Raw genomic sequence first — 17,467 nt, forward strand, 5'->3', positions numbered from 1 at the left:
TCATTTCCCACGCTGAATCAACCAGTGTTAGACACTACACTCAAAGACAGCCTCCTCTCACTTAGGAGAACCATACATACAGGTATGAAGGCTTGCATGAGAAATGCAAGCCATCATATCCAGCTGCTGTCAGTCAAATCCAGTGACACGGGAGCTGGGGGGGCCGAGTCCTGCTGTCTGTGTCAATGGATGCAGCATCGGGACTCGGGAGAGCGCCCGCACAGGTTCCCCCATGGAAAGCAGCTCTCTGTGGGGGCACTCGCTAAAGAGGAGGAGCCAAGAGCACCGACGAGTCACCCCAGAAGAAGAGGATCGTGGGCCGCTCTGTGTGAGTGGTAAGTAAACATGTTTTTTGTTTTTGTTATTTAAAAATAATTGAGCCTTTACAATCCCTTTTTAACTTGTGGCTCAGCTGTCGGGGGGAGGGCCAGTAACACTGCAACCCAAGTACCTGTTTTTACTGTCCCCCAGCTGGCTGTTTAAATGAGGCCTTAAAGAGTGATACATGTGGAAGAGGTGAGGTTTTGTTACAATATATAAACTGATAGAACTTACCAGTAAAGCCCAATATCTGAACAGTAAGTGATCCGTTCCCCCAAGCATTTAGAATCCAGGTTCCCGCAGCCGGACTTTTCACTAAACGGGAACTTATGAAGACGTGATCATAGACGTTGAAATTATAATGGAGGATATTGGGATTTTCCTCTAATGTCAATGTATTTCCTAAGGAGAGAGTATAAATAATAATTTATTCACACAAATAATATATCAACTGATAAAAACTTACTGGCATGATACCCAAAATTTACTGGCACAGCCATTTACAAAAGCTACAAACAAGTGCAACTAGCAATGTGATTTAAGGTAGATATTAAAGCGGGAGTCCGCCGGGAGTCCGCCATTTTTTTTTTTTTTTTAAAAGCCAGCAGCTACAAATACTGCAGCTGCTGACTTTTAAAATAAGGACACTTACCCGCCCAGCGCGCCCGCGATGTCGGCACCCGAAGCCGATCTCTCGATCGTCTCTCGGGTGCTGCCGCCGCCATCTTGGGTATGGGAATCAGGAAGTGGAGCTTCATTTCCCGGTTCCCTACTGCGCATGCGTGAGTCGCGCTGCGCAATAAGGATGGTCCCCGCTGTCTCTGGGATCCGTGTGTTTCCCAGCAGACAGAGGGGGACCTTCGTAAAGGGGCGTAGATTCTGCGGAAAGGGGCGTATATTCTGCAGATATCTTTGCCGGAAGTGGGTGCAGATACCTGTACTGTACAGGTACCTGCACCCCCCCCCCCCTGAAAGGTGCCAATTGTGGCGCCGGAGGGGGGGAGGGTTCCAATGAGCGGAAGCTCCACTTTAGGGTGGAGCTCCGCTTTAAGGTAAAAACTGTAAGACATTAGATTGGGCGGCACACACACACATGAAATCGACTCTCCCAGTGACAGCAGGACAGATCACCGACACGATGCGTCCCCTCCTGAGACACAGTGACCGTCTCTCTCCATGCCAGGTGGTCACTCCAGGGAGTACTACTTGAGGATGGAGCTGAATCCCTCGACAGGTAAGTATCCTTTTATTAAGAGCCATTAGCTACAGTATTTGTAGCTGCTGAGTTTTTTTTTTTTTTTTTTTTATTGTGGGGTGAAGATCCTCTTTAATCTTAGCCAGTGGGCTCTCTGAATGGTTTTTCCCCTATCAATGCATTATATGAACTTTAAGTGGTTGTAAACTCTTCCATATGCCTTGGTGTCAGGTCACTTGTCTTTTATCAAAACTTGTCAGAACTAGCAGAGGAAGGAGGCAGCAGACAGAAATGACACGTAGTGCTTTGGATTGGGATAAGTACATGCTATAGAGGGATATACTTTCTTCATATTTCATGTCTGAGGTTTACAACCATTTTAAGCTGGCCAACAAATTGATATGATTTTTTTTTCTGTAAATCTACAATAACACTCTTACCATTCGGGTCGGTGAAATTAATAGTGAATTTGTCATCTCTTGTGATCAGTAAATATGATAAGGACGTTGTGATATCGAACACTTCAGTGTATTTGTCAACAACATTCAATTTTATGCCCAGGATCATCACAGATGAATTCAGAGGTTTCGTTAAAAGTAGTTCCATTGCGTGCAATAATTGCTAAATATAAGAGAAAGAGCACAGATTAAATGTTGTTAAATGTGACTAGAGGTTAGCGTTTAGCATAATTAACAACAGTCCAATGACTGACGAGTTAAATTCAGTGGGTTGGGTCAGGGAAACTTTTAGGGGTCTATCCGTCAATAATACTACCTTGCTTCATCAATTAATTCAGTGCGAATGGAGAAAAATCAAATGTTATCTGCAGATTGAGAATGTGTGAGCCCTTGTACACACGGGTCGGATAATCTGTCGGATTGCGTCTTATCGGACCGTGTCGTCGGATAATCTGACTGTGTGTGTGGTCTCCATCGGACTGATTCCGTCGGAATCTCTGTCCGACCCAATTTTTCAACATGTTGGAAATATTTCCCGACCAACTGGGCCGGATGGACCTAATCCGATCATGTGTAGAGCATTTTCATCGGACCAAGTGCCACGCATGCTCAGATCAAATTCCTAAATCAAAGCTATTGGCTACTAGCCTGAACGTAGTCCCATCGTAACGAAATCACGTCATCACGTTCTGAATGATCGGATTTTTCGACAACTTAGTCCGACCGTGTGTATGCAACAGTTTCAGACAAGATCCAACGGACAAAATCCGACAGGCAAAATCCGACGGATTTGGCTGTGGAAATCTCCGACCGTGTGTACAGGGGCTGAGCCCTTGTACACACGGTCGGACATTCCGACAACCAAATCCATCGGATTTTGTCCGAAACTGTTCCATACACACGGTCGGACAAAGTTGGCGGAAAATCCGATCATTCAGAACGTGATGACCTTATTTCGTTTCGACGGGACTACGTTCAGGCTAGTAGCCAATAGCTTTGGTCTAGGATTTTAATCTGAGCATGCGTGGCACTTTGTCCGATCGGAATTCTCTACACATGATCGGAGTATGTCCGATCGGATCATGTTGTCGGAAAATTTTACCGACAAGTTGGAAACTCCGACGGAAACAGTCCGATGCAGACCACACACAGTCGGAATATCCGACAAAACGCTCCGATCGGACACATTCCGTTGGAATCTCAGACCGTGTGTACAAGGGCTGAATGGTGGGAAATATAATTTGATGGCACTGAGGAGTATACCTATTTCCTATCTAGTGACCACATTGCATTATAAATGGTTTGGTATGGATTTTGGGGAGACCACAACCAATTTTTTTTTTTTTTTTTTTGCATGAGGTCCACCTTAAAATCCATGCCAGACCTCTAGCATGGTTAAGGGTCTGCAATGGATTTGCAGGAGGAACCCATTAATATTTCTTTTAGGAGGATCTCCCTTAACATCCATATCAGACCCTCATCAAGGATAAGGGTCTGATATAGATGATGGGAATCTCCAGCCACTTTGTTTAAACAACAGAGTTAAAGTGGTTGTAAACCCTTACAAACCACTTTGACCTACAGGTAAGCCTAGATTAAGGCTTACCTATAGGTCCAAGAAATATCTCCCAAACCTATACGGTTTAGGCCCCTGTACACACGGTCGGAGATTTCCACAACCAAATCCGTTGGAATTTGTCCGTCAGATTTAGTCTGACGGATTGTGTCCGAAACTGTTGCATACACACGGTCGGACTAAGTTGTCGAAAAATCCGATCTTTCAGAACGTGATGACGTAATTTCGTAAAGGTGGGACTAGATTCAGGCTAGTAGCCAATAGCTTTGATGTAGGAATTTGATCTGAGCATGCGTGGCACTTGGTCCGATCAAAATTCTCTACACATGATCGGATTAGGTCCGTCCGGCCCAGTTGGTCGGAAAATATTTCCAACATGTTGGAAAATTGGGTCCGACGGAGATTCGGACGGAATCAGTCCGATGCATACCACACACAGTCGGATTATCTGACGACACGGTCCGATAAGACTCATTCCGACAGATTCTCCGACCATGTGTACGCGGCATAGAAGATATTTGCCCGAAGATGGGCACCGCTGTCTGCGGCGCATGCGCCGTAGACAGCTGCGCGCAGGCGCACTGAGCGGTGGCATCCTCGATAACGAAGATGCCGCGCAATGCCGCACGTCTCGGCTCCCGTGCGCATGCGCGGGAGTGACGCCATCGCGGCTTCGCCGAAAGACAGCGGCGGAGCTCCGCGAAGAAGATGGATGCGGCGGACTACAGGGGACAGCGGTGACTTCGCTGGCTCCTGTGTCAGGTATGTGACACATAATGGACTACTATGCGATGCGATGTGATGCATAGTAGTCCATTATGCTTTGCCTTTGCAGGGAATGAAAGAGGAAGTAAACTCATCAGGGTTTACTTCCTCTTTAAAGGCTAAGGTCACCTTCTGAAAAAGAAATATAAATACACATTTTTTTGCAGGTGAAACAATATTTTTTTAAGGAGCCTGCAGAGAAGATGGCAGGTGCAATGCCAGGCTCCTGGAGACTCTCCGGATAACTGTCTGCTGGTACCTCCAATATTGGCAGGTAAGTTGCCTGAGAGCAGGAAGATCAATGAACTACATTGACTACATTGATTACATGAGCTCACTAGCACCCTCCTAGTTCATTGAGAACTTCAAGCTGGCAGCCGCAATGACTGACGGTATTTGTACTCTATTGATTATAATTCACACTGGGCAGCTTATACAAAGAAAGCAAGAATCCCACCATTCAGAAACTTTGATCCAACATAACCACTCATGGGAATCTTTCCACCAAGTAGTACGCAACAACAGCCCTGAAGGAGGGGGGAGGCTATTCTCCCGAAAAGCACATGTTGCTAATTTTTATTAAAGACCCACGAACCATATTTTATAAGTCAAACCTCTCTGGAAATAAAAATAGGAAATGGCTGCACCTCACATGGGTGGGCTCCAAGTAAAGTTTATTGGACTATGAAAATATCCAAAATGACACCAGAGGACACCAGCAGTGGTCAAGGTAGATGCATTTCACACAACAGAAATGTGCTTAATCATTACTTATTATATTATCATTAATGATTAAGCACATTTCTGTTGTGTGGAATGCATCTACCTTGAGCACTGCTGGTGTCCTCTGGTGTCATTTTGGATATTTTAATCTTCCTATGCACTTTACTTGGAGCCCATGTGAGGTGCAGCCATTTCTTATTTTGACAATTTACCAGGGAGGCGAGCCTGGGCTAGCGCTCAGGTGTGTGTGTCCCAGTGGGCGTATCAGTTACAGTGGTGAGTTATTTTCATTTTAAATTTCTCTTGATGCTGGGCGCTACTTTCTTTTTTATCTAAGTGTACATGCTGAAACGTCATTAAGTCACACAGAAAAGGCAATAGCCCAATCCCCGAGAGGGCCCATCATCACCATCCATCACTGAGCACTATCCACCGGAAGACATTTCTTCCTTCTGCCCACACAAGTACCCGCTCAGGACCAGTGACCTATCCAGTCAGTCCAACACAAGCTCTATTAATTTACAGTACACTGTAAATGATTGATGTTGCTGTCTGGGCAGAGCCATGCATGACCATGCTGTTTTCAAATTATGATAGCAGGTGTGGGCAGAGGATAATGGGGGGGGGGGGGGGGGGGGGTCAGGGGAAGAGGGGATACAGGTCCACTACAAGGGAGTATGTCCAAGTTGAGATCTAAGTTTTCTATTAGGCTCGTGCAATTCGTTTCTTAACTAATCGAAATTTGGCCGAATTTTGCATCTTTCGGACATTCGGATGCATCCGAATGTCCGAATAAAAAAAATAACGAATTACAACGAATACGAAAGAAATATAACAAATTAATTCGAAATGATTCGGTAATTCTTAAAGGTTTAATGAAAGAAAAGGTCAGCTCAAAGAAAATCTTATAGTCCAATCAGCTAATTAATTTTGTGCCGGAGGATGGATTACTGGCAAAGTGCTTTTCTGAGAACTGAGTGAGAAGGGTGTTGTACTGTATTGGAGCGGAGGAGAAGAGACGTTGTCATTGTGTGTATTAAAAGATTCAATAAACAAACGACTTTCCAAACTACGAATCGTTATCACGAATGTCTATACATACATAAATAGCGAATTTTAACAAATGAATTCGACACTCTACGAATAATAACGAATTATCCGAAAACGTATTAAAGTAACATAACGAATATAACAGAACGAAATGACGTATTATACGAATGACAACGAACCGAAACTAAATGAAATTTTCCGTTGTGCACAAGTCTATTTTCTATAAGAGTGCAGAATGGAAATCTGTTGGCATCAAGAGTACTCGGACTTCACCATTATACATTTACCAATACAAATTCTTACCTGTTCGTAATAGGAATCATTCACTACAGTGGTTCTTGTAAAACTAATTGATGAAATGTTATTGAATATTTCCTCCTGTGTGGCATTCATGGTACAATATCCTGGGTACAGCAGGAAGTAAACCTGGATAAGAATAGGTAATATGTTTAGCTATGGATCAGAGATACATAGACGATATATAAATTTACATGGAAGACTCCTACTTGGGACTTCTTATCCTCCAGCAATGTGTAAACCTCAGACAGGAGCTGAGTGTCATTGTAATCAGTCATGGAACCAGAAGTGAATACGGCAATCATGGACTCAGCGGGGGAAATCTCCAGAGCTCTCCTCAGCCCATACAGGAGGGACTGATTGCATTCAAGCAGATGTTGATCGATCTGACCATCCCCATAGTTTGCTTTTATGCTTTGCAGAAAATAGCTTTGCTCGGTAGTGAGGGTTTCATTTGTTTCTGAGCAGAAAGCAGATAGATTAAGTTAGGTTATCAGATATAAATCATCTAATTAGCAATCTATAAATCTAAAGCTGGATTCTGGGAATTTGATAAATGTCTACCCTTTACGTTCCGCTCTGCTTGTGTATTTTAGGGTGCAGGGATAAGGTGTGTTACTTACACTATTCCTCACTCCAGCAACATTTTCTTCTGCCTGAAGCTTCAGGCAGTAAGTGGAAGTGAGGGGTTCCGTTGGCATCATCACGTACAGTACAGGTTTTTTTTTTACCTGAATTGTACAATAGGAGGAACGCTTGAAACTGTAGACTAAAGAACTTAGAGAGAAAGTTTTGTGGGGCCAGTCACACATCTGGATGGACTCTACTGGATTGAGAAGTAAGATAATATGTTTAGTTTACACTTGCAGTTGGAGGGCAGTAAAAAATGTTTAAGCAGAGTTTTTACTGCCCCCCCCCCACCACTCTCCCTAAGCTACAGGGGCAGCCATATAAGGGTATATACATGCTGAATTCACAATGCTTTGTAAAAATGACCGCTGCTGTTGAATTCAGTTTTCAGTACCATCTGTGGAATGCAACCAATACAAGTGAATGGGACCATACTTCAACTGCCCAGCAATCATGTACAATGGTGGTGCAGGCTTCTAGGGTTTAAAACAGGTGGGGAGGAGGCAACGTAACACATCCTCACCAACATTAAAACACCCTCTTTGAAAACTACAGACAAACACAAGGATAAGCAAGCCCTTACACTTTATACACGTGCCCTCAGAGCATTTAACCATTGCAGTGTGGGAGAAGCCACTACAGGGGTGTATTTTGCCCAATTCCTGTAGTTTAGCTTTATATAATACAAAATAAAATAAAGGCACTGAACCCTTAATGTTCTATATCAGCCTTTCCCAAACTTTTAAAAACAGAGGAGCCCTTAAAACAGTGGCAGCTGGTGCTCAAAAGTTTTGGGGGGGCGCAAACAAACTGAAAAATACTGAAACACCCCCATCAATTGCAGCCTCACTGTGCCCATCGTATGCAGCCACTTGTGCCCATCAAATGCAGCCATTTGTGCCCATCAAATGCAACCATTTGTGCCCATCAAACGCAGCAACTTGTGCCCACCAAACACAGCCAATGTGCCCATCAAACATAGCCACTGTGTCCATAAAACGCAGCCACTTGTACCCATCACACACAGCCACTTGTGCCCATCATATGCAGCCATCTGTGCCCATCAAATGTTAACACCTGTGCCCATCATATGCGTCCACTTGCCCATCAAACGCAGCCACTGTGCCCGTCATATGCAGCCACTTGTGCCCATCATATGCAGCCACTGTGCCCATTAAATGCAGCCACTGTGCCCATCATATGCAGCCACTGTGCCCATCATATGCAGCCACTGTGCCCATCATATGCAGCCACTGTGCCCATCATATGCAGCCACTGTGCCCATCATATGCAGCCACTTGTGCCCATCAAATGCAGCCACCTGTGCCCAAATGCCACCACCTGCCAAATCAAATGCAGCAATTTGTGCCTATCAAATGCAGCCACTTGTCCATCAAATGCAGCCACCTGTGCCCACCAAATGCAGCCACTGTGCCCACTCTGGCTGCATCCCCCCCTCATGTGGAAAGCGGCCCTGACACCCTTTCATGCCCAAGGGGGGGGGGGGGTCCAGAGCCACGATCCATGCCTTCAGGGGAGATGGGGGGCATGCAGCCGAGTGGACTTACCTCTCAAAGCTCCAGCGAGAGTCTCCTCGCTCCTCTTCCTAAGCACCAGGCATCCAATAGGGTGGCCTAGCGCTTTGGCCCATCAGGAAGCAGGGCTGACGCCCTGCCTCCTGATTGGCAGGGAGGAAAGTTAGTGTGAAAATAGCAAAAAGTTAATTTGCTATTGTCACACAATTGGGTGGGTCAGGGCGCACTCTCTGCACCCCGATCCCACCCTATTTTGAAGCTTAGTAGAGCCTCAGGGTCTAATCAGGTGCTTCAAAATGTACCACCCCGCCAATGGAATCCCTGTGTCCGGCATCCTGAAAGGGGCTGGGCGCATGGATGGGGGCCACCACTGCCTTAAAAGAACTTTCCAGTCTCAGTGGAAATCCTGCTAAAAATTCCTATATCTACAACTCATGATACATTGCTATGATGGTCAGTGGGAAGAATGCTCCTTACGGCTTTGGACATTGGTAAGAATTACTCTTTACAGGTAGCTAAAAATATGAATGGCGTCAATGGGAACTTATCTGAGAGGCAGAAATTGCTCATTGCTCAAGGAACTCTTCGAAACCTCTGGAGGCACCCAAGGCTTTCCACGGAACCCTGGTTAAGAAACTCTGCTCTATATGGATGTGCTTAGTACAAATTAACATTGAAGTACTATACTAAGTGCCGGTTCACACAGGGGCGACTCAGATCCGACTTCAAGTCACCCCAAGTCACCTCAGGTCGCACAACATGTAGAAATCAATGTAAGTGAATGAGAGCCGTCTTAATGCACACTACTGAAGTCGCTCCGACTTCAGAAAAGGTTCCTGTACTACTTCAATCCGACTTGTAGGCGACTGGTACCCATTGATTTCAATGGAGGTCGCCTCCAAGTCGGATCTCCGTCTATACAGAGGCGACTCTCAGAGAATTATCAGCTCTCAAAAGGAGTTCCCCCCCTGAGAGCTCATTCTCTGATTGGCCACGGCAAGTCGCCTGGCCTGGGGCGACTTAAAGTAGTGTTGTAAGTCACGCCAAGTCACGCCAAGTCAAGTCAAGTCGTGTTGCCCCTGTGTGAACCGAGCCTGAGACAATACGGGATAGTTATCTCTGACATTCACGGAAGATGTCCAAATACATAGACAAAGAAAAGATCGACGGGGGAAACAATTGTTCACTGGCACAGATTCTCCTTTAAAACCAAAATCTCAGAGCAAACCAATAAGTAACCGATTATAGAAGTGACTTTCTATTTACCTGCATAGTCTAGTTTTATTGCGGTATATTGTCGGGTAACACAGGGAAATCTTGAAGCCAATTCATTCAGAACACTTTCCAGGTTGGATGAGAAACCCAAAGAGGTGAGATGTGTATCTGTTAGTAGAGTAAAGGAAGTCCCCTCTGAAAGAGAAATTATTTACGTAAAAATAGTCTCTGATGATCACATTGCATAAAGCTTATTCATCATTGATGTGGACCACATGGTGGACCCCATCATAAGGTGCCGTATCTTACCTAGCGCCTTTACCACTTGCCTACCAAGGTCGGTTTTTAAAAGTCTATTGCTGTTGTGAGCTTGGTATTGATGTTTCCACCCCCCCCCCCCCCCCACGCTCAGCACAATGTGATTGAGGGAGCCCCTTGACTATATTGGATTATGGCATTAGGATGACCATTACACAATCTCCTCTGCAATTAATGAACCTGGAAATGACAAGGACTTCACCATTTCCAGCTTTAAGCCCTTGTACACACGGTCGGAGATTTCGACAACCAAATCCGTCGGATTTTGTCCGTCGGATTTTGTCCGTCGGATTTTGTCTGTCAGATTTTGTCCGTCGGATCTTGTCCGAAAACTGTTGCATACACACGGGTCGGACTAAGTTGTTGAAAAATCCGATCTTTCAGAACGTGATGACGTAATTTCGTTACGACGGGACTACGTTCAGGCTAGTAGCCAATAGCTTTGATGTAGGAATTTGATCTGAGCATGCGTGGCACTTTGTCCGATCAAAATTCTCTACACATGATCGGAGTATGTCCGATCGAACCAGTTAGTCGGGAAATATTTCCAACATGTTGGAAAATTGGGTCCGACGGAATCAGTCCGATGCAGACCACACATACAGTCGGATTATTCGACGACGTGGTCCGATAAGACACATTCCGACAGATTCTCCGACCGTGTGTACAAGGGCTAAGAGGGACTAAGTTGTTGAAAAATCCGATCTTTCAGAACGTGATGACGTTATTTCATTACGATGGGACTAGATTCAGGCTAGTAGCCAATAGCTTTGGTGTAGGAATTTGATCTGAGCATGCGTGGCACTTGGTCCGATTAAAATTCTCTACACATGATCGGAGTATGTCCGATCGAACCAGTTGGTCGGAAAATATTTCCAAAAAAGTTGGAAAATTGGGTCAGATGGATATTCCGAAGGAATCAGTCCGATGCAGACCACACACAGTCGGATTATCCAATGACACGGTCCGATAGGACACATTCCGACGGATTCTCCGACCGTGTGTACAAGGGCTTAGAGCTGTCATTGCCCTGGGTCGCTTTTTCTTGAATAGGACTACAACCCACTGTCGGTAGTTCTTAAGCCCCGTACACACGAGCGGACTTTTCAACATCCAAAGTCCGACGGACTGAGTCCATCAGACTATTCGATCGTGTGTGGGCTGCAACGGACTTTTGACTCGCCAAAGTCCGAAGGACTTTAGAATATGGAACATGCTTCAAATTTTTCCGAAGGAACTCCGCCGGACCCGGTCCCTTCGAAAAATTCACTCGTGTGTATGCTATTCCAACGGACTAAAACCGACGCTAGGGCAGCTATTGGCTACTGGCTATGAACTTCCTTATTCGAGTCCAGTCGTACGTCATCACGTTCCAATCCGTCGGAGTTTAGTGTGATTGTGTGTGGCCAAGTCCGCTCAGCCGAAAAGTCCGTCAGAACTCCGTCGGAATTCCAGCAGAACTCCGACGGAACTCCTTCGGAAGTCTGTCAGACATAAGTCCTCTCGTGTGTACGGGGCTTTAGCCATCTCCATATTGTTCTCAACTCCTTACCATAGTCTTGACATTTGTATTGTCTGACACTTCCCCCCCTCATTTCACCACATACCCCCCAACTCCTCCCTTTCCTCCAAACCCCTTCACACCCCATTAAACCAGACCAGACTGTGTTTGGAGTAAAGGGCCAAAGGCCTTGATTTATTAACCAAAATATGTATAAATATAAAAATATAAACTTTCAATAAATAACTTTTAATAACTTGTAAACTTTTCCTTTAACACTGGAACATGGGTCATTAGCATATCCACAACCTTACTGGTCACTGCACCATATATTTGACCTCTTGACCTCCAGACGGCCTCCCCTGTCTCGGGATGCAGTGACCTACCCCTTTTCTCCTCCGGTTACCCCCTTGCAGAGCTGGACTGGGAAAGAAATTTGGCCTTGGACTTCATCCAGACCGGCCCACTTACATTTTGAGTGTCCCATCAGCGCCCCCTTACATCAGAGTGTCCCATCACCAGCCCCCTTACATCAGAGTGTCCCATCAGCGCCCCTTACATCAGAGTGTCCCATCAGCGCCCCTTACATCAGAGTGTCCCATCACCAGCCCCCTTACATCAGAGTGTCCCATCAGCACCCCTTACATCAGAGTGTCCCATCACCAGCCCCCTTACATCAGAGTGTCCCATCAGCACCCCTTACATCAGAGTGTCCCATCAGCACCCCTTACATCAGAGTGTCCCATCAGCACCCCTTACATCAGAGTGTCCCATCAGCGCCCCTTACATCAGAGTGTCCCATCACCAGCCCCCTTACATCAGAGTGTCCCATCAGCACCCCTTACATCAGAGTGTCCCATCAGCACCCCTTACATCAGAGTGTCCCATCACCAGCCCCCTTACATCAGAGTGTCCCATCAGCGCCCCTTACATCAGAGTGTCCCATCAGCACCCCTTACATCAGAGTGTCCCATCACCAGCCCCCTTACATCAGAGTGTCCCATCAGCACCCCTTACATCAGAGTGTCCCATCAGCACCCCTTACATCAGAGTGTCCCATCACCAGCCCCCTTACATCAGAGTGTCCCATCACCAGCCCCCTTACATCAGAGTGTCCCATCAGCGCCCCTTACATCAGAGTGTCCCATCAGCGCCCCTTACATCAGAGTGTCCCATCAGCACCCCTTACATCAGAGTGTCCCATCACCAGCCCCCTTACATCAGAGTGTCCCATCAGCACCCCTTACATCAGAGTGTCCCATCAGCGCCCCTTACATCAGAGTGTCCCATCACCAGCCCCCTTACATCAGAGTGTCCCATCAGCACCCCTTACATCAGAGTGTCCCATCAGCACCCCTTACATCAGAGTGTCCCATCACCAGCCCCCTTACATCAGAGTGTCCCATCAGCGCCCCTTACATCAGAGTGTCCCATCAGCGCCCCTTACATCAGAGTGTCCCATCACCAGCCCCCTTACATCAGAGTGTCCCATCAGCACCCCTTACATCAGAGTGTCCCATCAGCACCCCTTACATCAGAGTGTCCCATCACCAGCCCCCTTACATCAGAGTGTCCCATCAGCACCCCTTACATCAGAGTGTCCCATCAGCACCCCTTACATCAGAGTGTCCCATCAGCACCCCTTACATCAGAGTGTCCCATCAGCACCCCTTACATCAGAGTGTCTCATCAGCGCCCCCTTACATCAGAGTGTCCCATCAGCACCCCTTACATCAGAGTGTCCCATCAGCACCCCTTACATCAGAGTGTCCCATCAGCACCCCTTACATCAGAGTGTCTCATCAGCGCCCCCTTACATCAGAGTGTCCCATCAGCACCCCCTTACATCAGAGTGTCTCATCAGCGCCCCCTTACATCAGAGTGTCTCATCAGCGCCCCTTACATCAGAGTGTCCCCTGAGCAGCCCCCTTACATCAGAGTGTCCCATCAGCGCCCCCTTACATCAGAGTGTCCCATCAGCGCCCCCTTACATCAGAGTGTCCCATCAGCACCCCCTTACATCAGAGTGTCCCATCAGCGCCCCCTTACATCAGAGTGTCCCATCAGCGCCCCTTACATCAGAGTGTCCCATCAGCACCCCTTACATCAGAGTGTCCCATCACCAGCCCCCTTACATCAGAGTGTCCCATCAGCGCCCCCTTACATCAGAGTGTCCCATCAGCGCCCCTTACATCAGAGTGTCCCATCAGCACCCCTTACATCAGAGTGTCCCATCAGCGCCCCCTTACATCAGAGTGTCCCATCAGCGCCCCTTACATCAGAGTGTCCCATCACCAGCCCCCTTACATCAGAGTGTCCCATCAGCGCCCCTTACATCAGAGTGTCCCATCAGCACCCCTTACATCAAAGTGTCCCATCAGCACCCCTTACATCAGAGTGTCCCATCACCAGCCCCCTTACATCAGAGTGTCCCATCAGCACCCCTTACATCAGAGTGTCCCATCAGCACCCCTTACATCAGAGTGTCCCATCAGCACCCCTTACATCAGAGTGTCCCATCAGCACCCCTTACATCAGAGTGTCTCATCAGCGCCCCCTTACATCAGAGTGTCCCATCAGCACCCCTTACATCAGAGTGTCCCATCAGCACCCCTTACATCAGAGTGTCCCATCAGCACCCCTTACATCAGAGTGTCTCATCAGCGCCCCCTTACATCAGAGTGTCCCATCAGCACCCCCTTACATCAGAGTGTCTCATCAGCGCCCCCTTACATCAGAGTGTCTCATCAGCGCCCCTTACATCAGAGTGTCTCATCAGCGCCCCCTTACATCAGAGTGTCTCATCAGCGCCCCTTACATCAGAGTGTCCCCTGAGCAGCCCCCTTACATCAGAGTGTCCCATCAGCGCCCCCTTACATCAGAGTGTCCCATCAGCGCCCCCTTACATCAGAGTGTCCCATCAGCCCCCCCTTACATCAGAGTGTCTCATCAGCACCCCCTTACATCAGAGTGTCCCATCAGCCCCCCCTTACATCAGAGTGTCCCATCAGCGCCCCCTTACATCAGAGTGTCTCATCAGCGCCCCCTTACATCAGAGTGTCCCATAAGCACCCCTTACATCAGAGTGTCCCATCAGCACCCCTTACATCAGAGTGTCCCATCACCAGCCCCCTTACATCAGAGTGTCCCATCACCAGCCCCCTTACATCAGAGTGTCCCATCAGCACCCCTTACATCAGAGTGTCCCATCAGCACCCCTTACATCAGAGTGTCCCATCAGCACCCCTTACATCAGAGTGTCCCATCAGCACCCCTTACATCAGAGTGTCCCATCAGCACCCCTTACATCAGAGTGTCCCATCAGCACCCCTTACATCAGAGTGTCCCATCAGCACCCCTTACATCAGAGTGTCTCATCAGCGCCCCCTTACATCAGAGTGTCCCATCAGCACCCCTTACATCAGAGTGTCCCATCAGCACCCCTTACATCAGAGTGTCTCATCAGCGCCCCTTACATCAGAGTGTCCCATCAGCACCCCCTTACATCAGAGTGTCCCATCAGCAGCCCCCTTACATCAGAGTGTCTCATCAGCACCCCCTTACATCAGAGTGTCTCATCAGCGCCCCCTTACATCAGAGTGTCTCATCAGCGCCCCCTTACATCAGAGTGTCCCATCAGCACCCCCTTACATCAGAGTGTCTCATCAGCGCCCCCTTACATCAGAGTGTCTCATCAGCGCCCCTTACATCAGAGTGTCTCATCAGCGCCCCCTTACATCAGAGTGTCTCATCAGCGCCCCTTACATCAGAGTGTCCCCTGAGCAGCCCCCTTACATCAGAGTGTCCCATCAGCGCCCCCTTACATCAGAGTGTCCCATCAGCGCCCCCTTACATCAGAGTGTCCCATCAGCGCCCCCTTACATCAGAATGTCCCATCAGCACCCCTTACATCAGAGTGTCCCATCAGCACCCCCTTACATCAGAGTGTCCCATCAGCGCCCCCTTACATCAGAGTGTCTCATCAGCGCCCCCTTACATCAGAGTGTCCCATCAGCGCCCCCTTACATCAGAGTGTCTCATCAGCGCCCCCTTACATCAGAGTGTCTCATCAGCGCCCCCTTACATCAGAGTGTCCCATCAGCACCCCCTTACATCAGAGTGTCTCATCAGCACCCCTTACATCAGAGTGTCTCATCAGCACCCCCTTACATCAGAGTGTCTCATCAGCGCCCCCTTACATCAGAGTGTCTCATCAGCACCCCCTTACATCAGAGTGTCTCATCAGCAACCCCTTACATCAGAGTGTCTCATCAGCGCCCCCTTACATCAGAGTGTCTCATCAGCGCCCCCTTACATCAGAGTGTCTCATCAGCGCCCCCTTACATCAGAGTGTCTCATCAGCGCCCCCTTACATCAGAGTGTCTCATCAGCGCCCCCTTACATCAGAGTGTCTCATCAGCGCCCCCTTACATCAGAGTGTCTCATCAGCGCCCCCTTACATCAGAGTGTCCCATCAGCACCCCCTTACATCAGAGTGTCTCATCAGCGCCCCCTTACATCAGAGTGTCTCATCAGCGCCCCCTTACATCAGAGTGTCTCATCAGCGCCCCCTTACATCAAAGTGTCTCATCAGCGCCCCCTTACATCAGAGTGTCTCATCAGCGCCCCCTTACATCAGAGTGTCTCATCAGCGCCCCCTTACATCAGAGTGTCCCATCAGCGTCCCCTTACATCAGAGTGTCCCATCAGCGTCCCCTTACATCAGAGTGTCCCATCACCAGCCCCCTTGCATCAGAGTGGCCCACTGAGCCATCGGCCCACCGGGAAACTCCCTGTAGTCCCAATGGCCAGTACATGCCTGCCCCCTTGTAACCAGAAAGTACATCACCAACCATCCCCATCCCCATGGATGGGTACAACCTAATTACCACCTGCACCACTTACCCTTCTAAACTGACCCCCCAAACAACCTGCCCACCCTGTAAACACACCCCCTCAAAAACAAAATCCTACTAACAAACAGGGGAGGGTGGGTGGGAATCTCTTCCTCCTCCGCTCTCCAAGTGCCCTGACTTCCGCTCGGCTTCCCGGCCGAACGTAATGGCTCCGCCCCCCCTAACTCCGCCTACCAGGCTTCTTAAAGCGGCCCCCCTATTATTGTTCTCTAAAAACGGCGACAGTGCATACAAAGCAACTGTCATGCCGTCCCTTCGCTTACAGCCTTTGGCTGCTGCTACTTGGCCTCTCTTTCCCACAACATCCCTTGCCTTTAGCCTTTTATAGTCACAAGAAAAGAACGTCCACATGAAGTTGTAGTTTTCACACTTTACTGTTGCCCTTTAAGGATGGCAGTTACAAATACTTCATAAAGACGTATTATCCTGCGTTGCTTGGCATACTTGGCTAATCACATATAGTAGATGGCCCATAGCAGTCAATTGTGAAAGCCACACATTGCACCTCACTGTTCAGCCATCTTCCCTTAATATCCCTCTCTTCTCCTTGGAAGCACCACTGTATTGGAACCCAACGCCCTGATGTTACTCTCTCACTTTCCAGGGTCAGCAGGACCCACCTAGGTGGCTTGTTGAAGAGACCTTGCAACCAACTCAAAAACTGCAATAAAAAGCAGGAAAAGAGTATCAGAAAAAAATAAAGTATTGTAAATGTTCTCTTGCAGGGATTTTTATTGCCCAACTGGGAACCATCAAAGATACTGTAGAAACCCTCCAACACCAAGGGGTTCTCAGATAACAGGGGATTATTCAAAATCTCACATCGTACAGTAAGCCTCTATACCAGTGGTCTCCAACCTGCGGCCCGGGGGCCAGATACAGCCCTTTGCCTGTCTTTATCCGGCCCACAATGTTCCTCTTACTGATACAAGACACCATTCCTCCCACTGACACCAACAACAGGGCA

General features: G+C 48.0%; 1 protein-coding gene across 1 annotated transcript in view; it reads right to left on the reverse strand.

Moving 5' to 3' along the window:
* LOC143925276 (uncharacterized) overlaps positions 1-17,467 on the reverse strand; it is a 68,916-nt gene that overhangs the window by 3,167 nt on the left and 48,282 nt on the right. The window contains exons 7-11 of the mRNA XM_077449864.1: positions 9,817-9,960; positions 6,595-6,845; positions 6,392-6,514; positions 1,957-2,137; positions 556-723 (exon numbers count right to left, since the gene is read on the reverse strand). Coding sequence (XP_077305990.1) covers positions 556-723; positions 1,957-2,137; positions 6,392-6,514; positions 6,595-6,845; positions 9,817-9,960 — 867 coding nt within the window. The remainder of the gene's footprint in view (positions 1-555; positions 724-1,956; positions 2,138-6,391; positions 6,515-6,594; positions 6,846-9,816; positions 9,961-17,467) is intronic.

The sequence above is a fragment of the Lithobates pipiens genome, unplaced genomic scaffold (genome assembly GCF_037356315.1).
Source record: "Lithobates pipiens isolate NorthernLeopardFrog02 unplaced genomic scaffold, aLitPip1_a1.2 Scaffold_22, whole genome shotgun sequence".
Taxonomy (NCBI): domain Eukaryota; kingdom Metazoa; phylum Chordata; class Amphibia; order Anura; family Ranidae; genus Lithobates; species Lithobates pipiens.